The sequence below is a fragment of the Anguilla rostrata genome, chromosome 14, assembly GCF_018555375.3.
Source record: "Anguilla rostrata isolate EN2019 chromosome 14, ASM1855537v3, whole genome shotgun sequence".
NCBI lineage: Eukaryota > Metazoa > Chordata > Actinopteri > Anguilliformes > Anguillidae > Anguilla > Anguilla rostrata.
In genome coordinates this window covers 2,110,254-2,123,044 of record NC_057946.1, presented here as the reverse complement: position 1 = coordinate 2,123,044, position 12,791 = coordinate 2,110,254, and the positions used below count along the sequence as shown (strand labels likewise).

At 53.0% G+C, this 12,791-nt stretch overlaps 1 protein-coding gene across 1 annotated transcript in view; it reads right to left on the bottom strand.

Annotated features, from left to right (window-relative positions):
- The window catches only part of slc12a2 (solute carrier family 12 member 2), a 68,238-nt gene that overhangs the window by 38,591 nt on the left and 16,856 nt on the right, over window positions 1-12,791 (bottom strand). The window contains 3 exon segments of the mRNA XM_064306943.1: window positions 762-857; window positions 1,855-1,930; window positions 3,954-4,073. Coding sequence (XP_064163013.1) covers window positions 762-857; window positions 1,855-1,930; window positions 3,954-4,073 — 292 coding nt within the window.

The following is a 12,791-nucleotide window of genomic DNA, read 5'->3' as shown; positions in this document are numbered from 1 at the left end:
ATCTGACAGAAATGTCTTCCGCGCTTGTGTTTCTTATCCATCGCCATCTCCGATCTGCTCTGAGAACAGCGCGTTACCGTCTATGCATGCGTAAGTGCAGCCCGGCGAAGAGGTTCAGCACTTAGGCTGATCGATATCGGCCGTTTCGGCGCTCGCTGCGAAATGACCCGAATTGGCGCAAGCAGTAATGACGGAGGCACAGAAAGATGATGCAACAGTACAGAGATACTGTCAGTCAAAGAGAACTTCCTGTTGGGGAGCTAGCTCTTCCTCCTCGAGCGCGAGGGAAGCGCTATTCTAGGCACCCCCTGAAAAACTCTGACAGTCTGCAGACAGCTCAGCCTTTTCACGCCAAAGCCAAAAAAAGACCACGATCAGCAGGCTATTATTCAAACTGCAGAGACGGCAGCAGCAAGAAAAAAAAAAAGGTTTCTAAAAACACCTTTTTTTTTTTTTAAAGACGACTTGCAAAACCGTCTGAGAGCAGAAATAAGTCATTCCTACCTAATCAGAATAATACTGCAAGTGGCATATGAAGACAAACCTCACAATATATAAACAGTAAAATTAAGTACTGAAATAAATTCTGGGCCTCAGTCCATAAATTTATCTTTAGTAATTTCACAACGATATGCATTATTTTCGCCAAATTTAAATGTCCCTCAGAAGCAGAAGAATGTGCTTCACGGCACGCCAACAAGGCGGAGCTGAGCAGTAAATGGAACAGACAGGAAATGACATCAGCACGAACGCGTACGCACCTCCTCGTACAAAACCGTTGGTCGCGATCGCCGACGTGGAGAGGCCGGTGATGGTGGTCACAACCGTCGCCATGAGGATAATCACACAGGAGAGAACTGGAAGAGAAAAGGAAACGTTAGACTCCGCCCATCAAACATCACTGCCACTTCCTCCCCAATACCTGTCCCCCTCACCCATCAATCGTATCTATTAAGGCTCTGTTCCAGTGTGTGGATGGGCCCCATGGTCTGGTATCTGTTAAGGCTCTGTTCCAGTGTGTGGATGGGCCCCATGGTCTGGTATCTGTTAAGGCTCTGTTCCAGTGTGTGGATGGGCCCCATGGTCTGGTATCTGTTAGGCTCTGTTCCAGTGTTGGATGGGCCCCATGGTCTGGTATCTGTTAAGGCTCTGTTCCAGTGTGTGGATGGGCCCCATGGTCTGGTATCTGTTAAGGCTCTGTTCCAGTGTGTGGATGGGCCCCATGGTCTGGTATCTGTTAAGGCTCTGTTCCAGTGTGTGGATGGGCCCCATGGTCTGGTATCTGTTAAGGCTCTGTTCCAGTGTGTGGATGGGCCCCATGGTCTGGTATCTGTTAAGGCTCTGCTCCAGTGTGTGGATGGGCCCCATGGTCTGGTATCTGTTAAGGCTCTGTTCCAGTGTGTGGATGGGCCCCATGGTCTGGTATCTGTTAAGGCTCTGTTCCAGTGTGTGGATGGGCCCCATGGTCTGGTATCTGTTAAGGCTCTGCTTGTGTGTGTGGATGGGCCCCATGGTTTGGTATCAGTTATGAAAGATCAGTTCTCAGAACTGTCCTAGTGCTGTTTCTCACCCCAGTGTTTGTAGTGTGTAGGCTGGAGTTAATCAGCTAACAGTGAGGTGGGAGTGGAGGGGGGGGCGATGACCCCCCCCATTAGCACATTTTGGGGACGGGGTGTGAACAGCTGTCCCGGGATGGCTGACCGCATGTGCCGTTGCACGGCAACATTTTGCAGACGGGTGCTAAGTGGCGGAGGATCAGGTCAGGCTGTGAATTCAAAGAGTAATTTGCACCCAGGCACGAGAGTATCGGGGGGGTGGGGGTGCGAAGGGGGGTGGGGGGTGGGTGCCACCTACCAATGCCAGCTTGCCCCACGATCCAGGACATTCGGATGAAGAGCATCACACCCCAAATGTTCAGCATGCAGCGTACCTGTGGAGGGGGCAAAACAGTACTCAGTTCATTTGTCTTCAGTTGTTCACTGATGAACGAAGCAAAGGAGACAATAACATAGCACACTAAAATATAAAAGATATCACGAAAATGTATGGGTGCTGTACAAAGCTGGAAGCATGACAACAGTTCCTAGAAGTAGCTGGCTTGTTATTTAAGGAATTTTGCAGAATTCCAGGTCTGTAATGGGAAACAGATTCAGGCCCTCGTGTCAGTGCTCACTGCACACTCCGATGGAAGCAGGGAATGTTCTGGAAGATCCCGATCAAATTCCAAATTCCAAATTCCAAATGACACTAAAGGTTCAACCCACAAATACTGAAACACGTGGACGATGTTGTGTAGGCACTGAACTGAAGCCGACGGCCACAACTTCAGCAGGAAGCCAAACAGACCGGGGACACAGTCCGTGTCAGACGAGACACTTCTCTACAGCGCTCACCGGTTACTAAGGTTACCAAGAACCCAAAACGGATGCGCCTCCCTGCACCAAATTATGGCAATTAAGGGTCCTTGAGCACGCCTGCAGCGAAACCATCGGCTCCTGGGTGAAGGGACCGTGTTCAGATTCCACTGTGGCTGCTGCGCGGAAAACGTACGGACTCCGTTTCTAAGGTTACGCACGTGAACTCAGCGCACCCACAATGGACCCGACGATTCATTATGAAAGATGAGCTTAGAAAAGTTAATTTACTGCTCTCTCTTTCAAGAACGAGAAAACCGGCAGCAACCAACTATTTAGGGGTCAGAGGGCCCACCTGTATTTTAAATGATCAATGAAGAATTTCAACCAATCCGTTAATCAAATCAGGCAATGCCCAGTAAATTCCTCTTTACCCTTAAGACAGCTTCAGCACTTATAGACCCCAGATCCGACAAGCCCCTTCCACTGAGGTCCCTGTGCACACTTAATATGAAACCCCATTCATTTAGCAGGCACATTAAATCTGCATGCTAAATTAGCATGAGCTAATTAAAAATAACTTCTCAGCGAAGGCCCATTAACGTCCGACCGCTAAACCAACCGAACCCGAATGTCAAACGAGCGATTAGAATTAACGACTTTCCGAGCGTTCGAACCCCTTAATTTGCCGCGTGTGAAGTCTGGAATCGGGAGTTCAGAGTTCTGCAAAGGGAAGAACGATTCTGCAGCTTCTCGAGGCAACTGACAAACTGCCATTCGCTGTCGGAAGCCAATCAGAAGCAGCGGAGGCCGCCAGCATCTCTGCGCCTTCATTTTGTCCGGTGAGGCCTCCCTGGCGAATCAGAGTGCAGGTACAAGGTCACATGGTCTGTGACAGGCCTGTGGCAGGTGCCCAGAGTAGCCCGATCGCTGCAGCAGTCGTGACTGTAGAACGTAGTGTTTTATGATTATTATACTTGTCAGGTGGCAGCCTCCGTATCTGGCTGCTGCCTTCTGGACCCCGCGGACCCGTCAGCTGCCAGAAACGGCGACAGACTGCTGCCAACGCATCACCGTCCTTAGACTCGACAGCAGGGGGGCGGGTTTCAGTCCTGGGGGGCTGGTGCGTATCACGTTTCACTTTCCACCAATTAGCCGGGCTAAACGAGCTGATCGGCTGCACTGTACACACCAGCAACTGCTGCCCTGGTAAATGAGATCAGACTGAAATGTTTCATGTAGTGACACGGCCCTGGGGCTGGCATTCACGCGCCTGTCGTGATGCGTAGCTAAAATGGCAGGCGGTGTCAACGTTGGGGCCGAGGTTAAGTGACCACGGCCAGACGCTGGGTGAAATGGGGCCCTCTTTGCCCCCCTCCGCTCCACAGTGTGTTTAACAACGGGGAGCACTGGCCCTGTCTAGAGAGAGAAGTCAAGTACTTGCCTGTTTCTAATGTTTTACCGGATATTTATGTATTTGAATAAACACCAAAACATGTAATGCTGATGCCAAAACGAAATGGAACCTGAAAGGGGGAGTAAAAAACATTCAAGGCTAAATGGGACCTGATGGAGTTTTGGGGGGGGGGTCACACTCACCAGGACACCTTTGACCCAGCCGAATTTGACCACGCCCTTGGACTCCGCCTGCTCCTTGGCCGCTGCCTCCTCGGCCGGCGTGAGCTCGTCCCCGTTGGCGAAGCCATCCTCGAAGGGCTCCTGAGGAAGAAGAGCAGCGGCGTCCGTTAGAGAGAGAGCCCGTGAACACGGGCGTGAGCAGAACGCAAGGCCTCCCACGGGGGCCACTTCCAGTGAGCAGCGAGCGAGCAAATACACTGGAAGGGCTCTGGAGTTCCCAAAATACGCTGAGAGTAACAAACGAGATCAAAGATCAAACTATAATTCTGAGAAATTCCTTCATTTCCTCCCTTCTATTTTTATCATTTTAAAACCACAACACCGCACACGCACACACACACACGCACACAGTACACACACACGCGCACACATACACACACACACACACGCGCTTATCTGTCCTTGTATCTGTGTGTGGAGGTCAAGCACAGGAAGCCGCCCTCCTGCGTCCAGACAATGCTCTGACGCGGCGACCCACCCCCCGCCGTCTCCCTGTCACCCCCACCCCCCCACCCCCCGCCGTCGCCCTGTCACCCCCCACCCCGACCCCCCCGCCCGTTGTCCAGGAACACTCACAAAGACACAGAACTGGGAAAAGCTGAATGGGGGCCTCAGGAGACCCCCCCCCCCATTTAAAGGCTAGCAATGTCCTGCTCTGCGCCAGCAGGGCGGGGGGAGGGGGGGGGGGGTGACACGCGATGGCCGCGGTGCTCGTCTGAGCTACAGGAAATGGATCCCGCGCCTGGCGCCTGGCCAAGTCCTCTGCCGCGCTGTGAGAACTGCAGACCGGACGTCGGGGGAGAGTGGGCGTCGTGCACCCGCTCGCACGCACCACTTACCGCGCATCAGAGCGGGGGACCGTGACCTCTGTGTTTCGGCTGCCCCCCCTGAGGGCGCTCAGCGGCGCGGCGTGTGGCTGATGATGTGTGCCGAGCCCGGAGGGCGGGGCATCGATCGGGCCCGACCCAGAGCTCCTCAGCGCGGGGCACGTACGAGTACAGCCCATCAGGACGCATCGTCTCACCTTACCGCATTCGCCCCTCGACCTTACGCCATACTTCCCTTCACTACCGCCATACTGTACCTCATCTTACGCCATTCGCCCTCATCTTACCGCCATACTGTCCCTCATCTTTACCGCCATACTGTCCCTCATCTTTACCGCCATACTGTCCCTCATCTTTACAGCCATACTGTCCCTCATCTTTACCGCCATACTGTCCCTCATCTTCACCGCCATTCTGTCCCTCACCTTTACCGCCATACTGTCCCTCATCTTACCGCCATTCTGTCCCTCACCTTTACCGCCATTCTGTCCCTCACCTTTACCGCCATACTGTCCCTCACCTTTACCGCCATACTGTCCCTCATCTTTACCGCCATTCTGTCCCTCATCTTTACCGCCATACTGTCCCTCATCTTTACCGCCATTCTGTCCCTCACCTTTACCGCCATTCTGTCCCTCACCTTTACCGCCATTCTGTCCCTCATCTTTACCGCCATACTGTCCCTCATCTTTACCGCCATTCTGTCCCTCACCTTTACCGCCATCTGTCCCATCTTACCGCCATTCTGTCCCTCACCTTACCCATCTGTCCCTCATCTTTACCGCCATACTGTCCCTCATCTTTACCGCCATTCTGTCCCTCATCTTTACCGCCATTCTGTCCCTCATCTTTACCGCCATTCTGTCCCTCATCTTTACCGCCATTCTATCGTTCATCTTTACCGCCATTCTGCCCCCATTCTACCCCAATTATATCCAGGCACACTTCACAGCCGAGCCAAAACGAAGAAAGGGAAAAAAAAAAACACTTTTTTTTTTTTTTTTTTTATGGATAAAACACCTTTCTTCCGCCTCTGGGCCTCGTCTCGATCGGACAGACGCAGTGTCCGTGCCTCAGCCAGTGAGCTCAGCCTTTACGAGGCTGAAATTGATTTTATTTTATTTTCTTATTTGTGTTTTATTTGCCTTGCAGGCCGGAGCGGCTGCTGTGAGCGGGGGGGGGGGGGTCCCGCTGGGTTAGAGTAAACTGGGATGAGTCACCGCGTTCACACAGGGACACAGATCCAGGCTGAATCAGGATGAATAAGAGATGAGCCCCAGTCCCGCGGGCTTCCCTGTGCTTCTCTGGGGGGGGGCAGGGGGAGCAGACGTGACTGCGCTGTTTCTTGGTTTTACTGCCACTCTGACAGGCATTTAAATGCCAGAGCAATCGATTAGAGTGGTCGCAGCAGTATAACGGGCGAGTAATGGATTGGTAATGGGTTAGGGGGGCGGGACGGTCCCGTCTCCAAAAGCCTGATCTCACCCCCCCCACGGGGTGAGCTCACAGAACAGACGGGACGGGGCGAGGGGCTTCGCGTTCCTAGGAGGTTTACGGGGATAACAGGTCACCGTGGAGACCCCCCCCACATCCACCCCACCCGTCGCCATGGTACTCCGACGCCCACTCCACCCCCGCAACATGCGTAAACGGCAGGAAGACATTCCTGAGTAGATACTTACCCCCCCCTCCCCCAAACGCACCCCCTCACCCCGTCCAGCCTTCTGCCAGGAGAGATAAAGAATAAAGGAAAACCCAGGAAAGGAGGTGGATCAGAACTGGACCCACATGTACGGGATGCAATGCACAGATAAGGTCCATCAAGGGGGGGCGGGGGGGTCTACTGAAGAGTCCGGCACAGTGGACGGGTTTGTTATCACAATGTTTTTTCTTTTTCTGCCATACACTGCATTTAATTTTTTTTTTTACACCAACACAAATGGTTGACAAAAAGATTTGAATCCTGTTCATATTTGTAGTAGATAAACAGTTTGTACAAGGTCAATCCATTACAGTAGATCAGCAGTGATCAGTTTGGACAGGCACAGATTAAACTATCTCTGAGAGTACTGGCTACTGTCAACAAACATTAGAGTCCCAACATAAAAAGTCACTGTAGTCTCACAATACAGTGCGGTTAGCCACTGGGTTAGCCATCACGTTACTGCTGCCACAGGTTAGCCAGCTGCGGTTAGCCAAACAGGGTTAGCCAGCTGCGGTTAGCCAGCCAGGGTTAGGTTAGCCAGCTGCAGTTAGCCATCACGGTTAGCCAGCTGCGGTTAGCCAAACAGGGTTAGCCTGCTGCAGTTAGACAGCCAGGGTTATCCAGCTGCAGTTAGCCAGGCACGGTTAGCCAGCCAGGGTTACCCAGCCGAACCTTAGCCAGTTGTGGTTAGACAGCCAGGGTTAGCCAGCTGCGGTTAGACAGGCACGGTTAGCCTAGAAAGCAGCCCGGGCTCCCCCGGGCATGTTCGCTGGGACGGGCTCCGTGAGGGCGTGGTGACATCATTACTCACATCCTGTGACTGCTCACGCCGGCGGGATGTGCCCCGGCCTGTTACCGGGCCGACCGGTCGGGCCGCACACATCACAGCGCACGACGGCGCATCTGGCTGCGTCAAACAGCCCGTCGCCGGGGGAAACAGAGGCGGGGGGGGGGGGGGGTTACGCACCACAAAAAAACCCAAAAAAAAAAAAACAAACACTCCCCCGCAGGCTTTCAAAAAGGCATGCGCTTCCAGTGACATCACCGCCCCCGCTGGGCCGTCTGGAGGCACGGGAGGGGGGGGGGGAGGGCGGGCACTAACAGAACGGGCGAGGGGGGGGGCATTCTGGAGCCGCACGCTGCACTGTAAACAAGCGATCACACAAGCAATTATTTTCCTACTACAATAGAATTTGGGATGCATGCTACTCTAAGAGGGCTAATTGCTTTAATAAGAGGCCGCTCGTTCCCAGGTATGTGACCTCTCAGAGCCAAACGATGGGGCTCCATGCCAGCGGATCACAGAACAGGTGGCAGCAGAATTCCCCCCAATTCCCCCCGAGACACACACTGGTTCTGTCCTGTTACAGTACTGCACTTCTGTTAAAGGGCATGGCCACTGCTAAATATACATCTCCCCCCCCCCCCCACCGCTGATTGGTTCATTATACAGAGCGAGCGACGCGATTGGTTCGTTACATTAACCCGGTGACTCACAGGCAGAGCCCTAGCCTCGACTCTTTCACCGAACGTCGCCGGCGATCGCGGGACTCGCCAGCGGGGACAGCCGGAAAGAGCCGGAAAGACGCGGCGGGTTCTGGCGGGTTCTGGCGGGATCTGGCGGGTTCTGGGGGGTTCTGGCGGGTTCTGGCGGTCCGGTTCATCAGTGAGGCAGACCGCATCGCCCACGGTGACAGGGCTGCTCACTCTGCATCAGACATAAACACCGCTGCTTATGCCTCTGGATCAATGTGACCACACCCATCGCTGTGCCCCCCCGAACCCCACCGAGTCTACCCAGGAATCAAACTGGCAACCTCCGGGATAAAAGCCAGCGCGAGGAGTTATGGATCTTGAGTGAGACTCGTAATCATCTTTCAGCTGGACGACAGCCAATCAGACAGGCCCTTACTAACAAATCTGAGGAAAACGAGCCAGGGTTGGTTGGGGGGTGGAGATAAAAATACAGCAAGAGAAAAATGGCCCAGTGAGGCAATGGGCTTTCAGTCCTGGTTGGCTGTCAAGGTTTCCAGGGAGACGCAAAGCGGTGATGTCACACATCCATAACTGCAATCACTCAGTTTCAGTGGCGACTTAATTCCCTGGCCTTTCCGAGCTGGCGCTACCCATTTATATTACATTTATTTACCCCATTAATCTCCCCTTCCCCCCAGGATCAGCCTCGCTAGGGGAACCCAGCTGATGATGTCGCAGACTTGCAGTGTGTGATGCACGCGAGGGCTGATGATGTCACAGTGACCTGCAGCTTTCCTGCGTCAGCAGCTAACGGGCAGGGCCAGGGAGAAGGCCGCAGTAAAGGTTTTAAAATGGCGTCCTTTCCATCCTGCAGAACTGCTGCTCTCTCTGCACAGGTACAGGACAGGCTGCCAGTCAGTGAAATTCTACACTTATTTTCGGTCGTACTTGCTTAAGGAGACCCCTGCCTCCCGCCCCCCTGCGCCCCCGAACCCCCCCCAAAGGAAACCCGGTTTTGTCAGGAGAGGCCATCGTTCCAGGAATCCCGTGACAGGAAACGCGATCCCAACCTAATTTCGTCCCGAAGAAACCCCCCTCGGCTGACCTCCCCGGGGAGGCGCTCGGCTCCTCTGGCTGCACCTGGCCAACGTGAAACCCACCGCGCCCGTCTGTACCCACAATGCATCTGTCTGTGCCCAGAATACGTCTGCGTTCCTAACTGTGTACTTGGGTTCTGTCTAGAGCATAACAGATGGAACTGCACCTCTCTAGAGAGAACAGAAGTACACAGTTTAGAACACAGCCTACATCTGTTAAGTACCCACAATGCATCTGTGTGCATACACAATGCATCCGTTTGTACCCACAATGCATCGGTGTGTACCCACAATGCATCTGCTTGTACCCACAATGCATCTGCGTGTACCCACAATGGATCCGTGTGTACCCACAATGCATCTGCTTGTACCCACAATGCATCGGTGTGTACCCACAATGCATGTGGGGCGATGTCCCGGACCCAGGCGCCCAGCGCGCTCTCATTAAGGTGTGGGGGGCCGTGCCGCAGACCGCTCTCACATTCCACAGGGTGGCGACTGCGCGGTGACATCACAGGGCTGCGTTTGCACAGCGGGGCTGCTCGTCACGCCACAGCCCTGGAGCTCCGGCTCAGGAGGACCCGGGACCGGCGACGGCGGGGGCTCGGTCTGCGTGTGCGGGGGACACGCGTTTCCGACGGAGACGAAGCTCAGAGCCGACCACGGGGGGGGCTACAAACGTGCAGTCACACGCACGTACGGTCCCACAGGGGGCGGAGCTCACTGGAAACAAGCAGCACCTCAACCACCCAGAAAAGAAGGGAAAAAACCTTTGGTGCTTCACGAGGGATAGCCTAAAGTAATAACATTTTAGCCAGGCTATGGTTAGGTGAAAAGCCAGTCCTCACACCCTGAACAAAACTCGATGAACACAACAATATAACCTGACAGACAGAGTCTGTTAACAATCTGATCTGTCATTACGCTAATACCCCACAGGCGGACAACGTGTTTCTCTCAACAACTGCAGTCAATACTAAGCAAAAGTCCCCTTAAATCAATGAGACTATGACCGTGGTACCTTCACCTGAATAAGTAGCCTACTTTCGCAGTTACTAACACACTAGTTTATATTGATTGGGTGTACAGATCCATAAGTCAAACTGGGAAAATGGATCCAGCCCTCGTACCTCATCCGATCCTACGGTTCAGCCCGAGCGCTACTCCCACAACACATCTTAGGCGAAAGAGCCCTTGTGACATCATACGGAATGTTCCGGAATGTCCGTGCAATGCCTCCTTCACTTGGCACGGTGCCCGATCTGACAGACAGAATGCATCAACCGTTTAAGGTGTGAGATCACAAGTGTGTGATGAGAACGTCCATAACGGAACGTTCTCACGCTGATGTCACAATCAATACTGGTGACTGAAAGTAGTGGAGTTCTGGAACACCGACTCCAAATAGCCTACTCTTAAAAGGGTTCAGCAACCGCCCTCTCTTGGCCCTTCTCTTACAGGCTCAGATCTTTCTGGTTACTGCCATCTTCAAATACTTCATAAAAACCAACTTGGAGGGTTAAGTCAGCAGGATCTTAAATCAATAGGATCTAGCAGCCTTCTCGGCAGACTTTGTTTCCATTACCTCCCCCCATCATAGCTACGCCCTCCGGTTGAGGAGATGCTCCTCCTTCCTTCACTGACAAGCCTCCATTACGGAGTCCTTACCAGTCAGGCTAATGGAACAACACGGGCGGAATGTTCCACAGCGTTCCACAATGGCAGGAAAGATTCCGCCCCGCATTCTAAATTCTAGAACTGTGGGATGTCAGCACTCCCAGGGACAGGGCTGTCAGGCCGGGGGTGGAGACTGATTGGCTGCTGGGAGACGAAGACGGGCCCTCGGGCAGCGTGAGTCACCCCCAGAACCCCGGCGGGCAGGAAGGCGGGAGGCACCAGCGGCCGCCGTCCGCCTCGGCTTTCAGCCCCGCTGACGTATCCCACAACCCCACAACAAAGGAAGTCATTTCACTCCACCTGTTATTCCTGTCTCCGGCGCACTGACGGACGGGCCTGCAGCAGGGCTTTACTGCTCGAACCTGGGCCTGCATTAATCACCCCGATCACAAGCGGGCCCGTAAGAACTCTCACACTCTCTCTCACACTCTCTCACACTCTCACACACGAGGAAGGCGTTCAGTCATCGACCGTGTCACAGCGGAGGTACTGACGAAGAGCGCCATGCGCTTCATCAATCAGCGAGGGATGCCAGAGCTTCGCAGGATCTCGGAAATAACCCCCCCCCCCCCACCCCACCCCCACCCCACCCCCAGTTCCACCGGCTGTACTATTCCGTAATTCTTCAAACGCGTTCACTGAGCCACAGACGTGACAAATCCGTTTCTCTCCCAGAACTTCCTGCGCAGGCCGGCCTGGTTTCCAGTGCGGCTCACTGGCATCCAGGGGTCAGTTTTTCCATTCGGCTGATAAGCAGGCCGCACCCCCACCCCCCTTGAGCAAGGTACTAAACCAGCATTGCTTCAGTATATACATCCAGCTGTGTAAATGAATGCAATGTAAAAGCTGTGCAAGCCGCACTGGAGCGTCTGCTAAATCCCTGTAATGTAAAATCTTACATCAGAGAGAAAGACCGCGAGACTGAGTGCGGTCTAAGCCACGCTCAGCATTTTCCTCCCAAATGTCTTTAACAGGCGGAATCAAAGCCTGCAGAAAACATTTGGTTTCATTCACCTTGAATGACAGCTCACCCGAGGGGGGGGGGGGGGCAGGGCAGGACACCCACTCAGCTACCAGGGTCACAGTGACACCCCCACACCCAAACAGGGAAGTGAACGTTTCCCCGACATCAACCGATATTGCGGTTGCTTGGTAACAACAGATTCTTCTTTTTTGGGGGGGGGGGGATCTGGCCCCAATTCTCACAAGCTGTGCACCATAAGCCACTGACACCAACACACCCCGTCAGAGAAAGCAAGGGGGGGGGGGGACGAATTTCTGAACATGTGCATCCAGTCAGAAGTGGGTCCAACGTTCACAGATATGCTGGCACATCGTCTGTCCTGCATAATTACAGACATCCACTCTGAACGGTGAGTCTGCTGAGACTGGGGCAGTTCTGCACAGAACCGCCCGCCATTCAGGCCCCAAAAAAGAGAGAGAGAAAACAGAACCCTGACAGAACATCTGAAAACATCTGTGGACCGAGGACTGCATGTCAATCAGCCAATCAGAAATCAGCATTAAGCGCCATGCTTTAAACCAAAAAAAAATAAAAAAATAAAAAAATAAAAAATTTAATAAAATTTTTGTTATTAGAAGTTGAGCATCAACACTTCAGGAAACACAGATGGAGCAAGAAGAATTTTTTTCCCCCTTTCTTGGGTAAAGCCCCTGGGAAGTTTGCCCTACAAAGCTGCTGATTTGTGCTGAACACGTCCAACACCCAGGATTCAAATAAAAAAGAAAAACTGACAAAGAAACAGGATCACAAAACCTCATGAATCAAATTACCTGTGAATCAGGTCTGGATACGGACGTTGAAAACAAACAGAACTTAAATCAGTAAAAACATAAATAAATAAGGACAAATCGATAGGGATAAATTCCACATCCTAATATTTAAGTTCGCTGTCATCCAATACGGCTTTGTTTTAATATCTCACCCAGCTGGTTCAGTCATTCTACACCGCAGAACTCTGATAAAGAGGAAGAATGGAATGAAATTATAAAAACG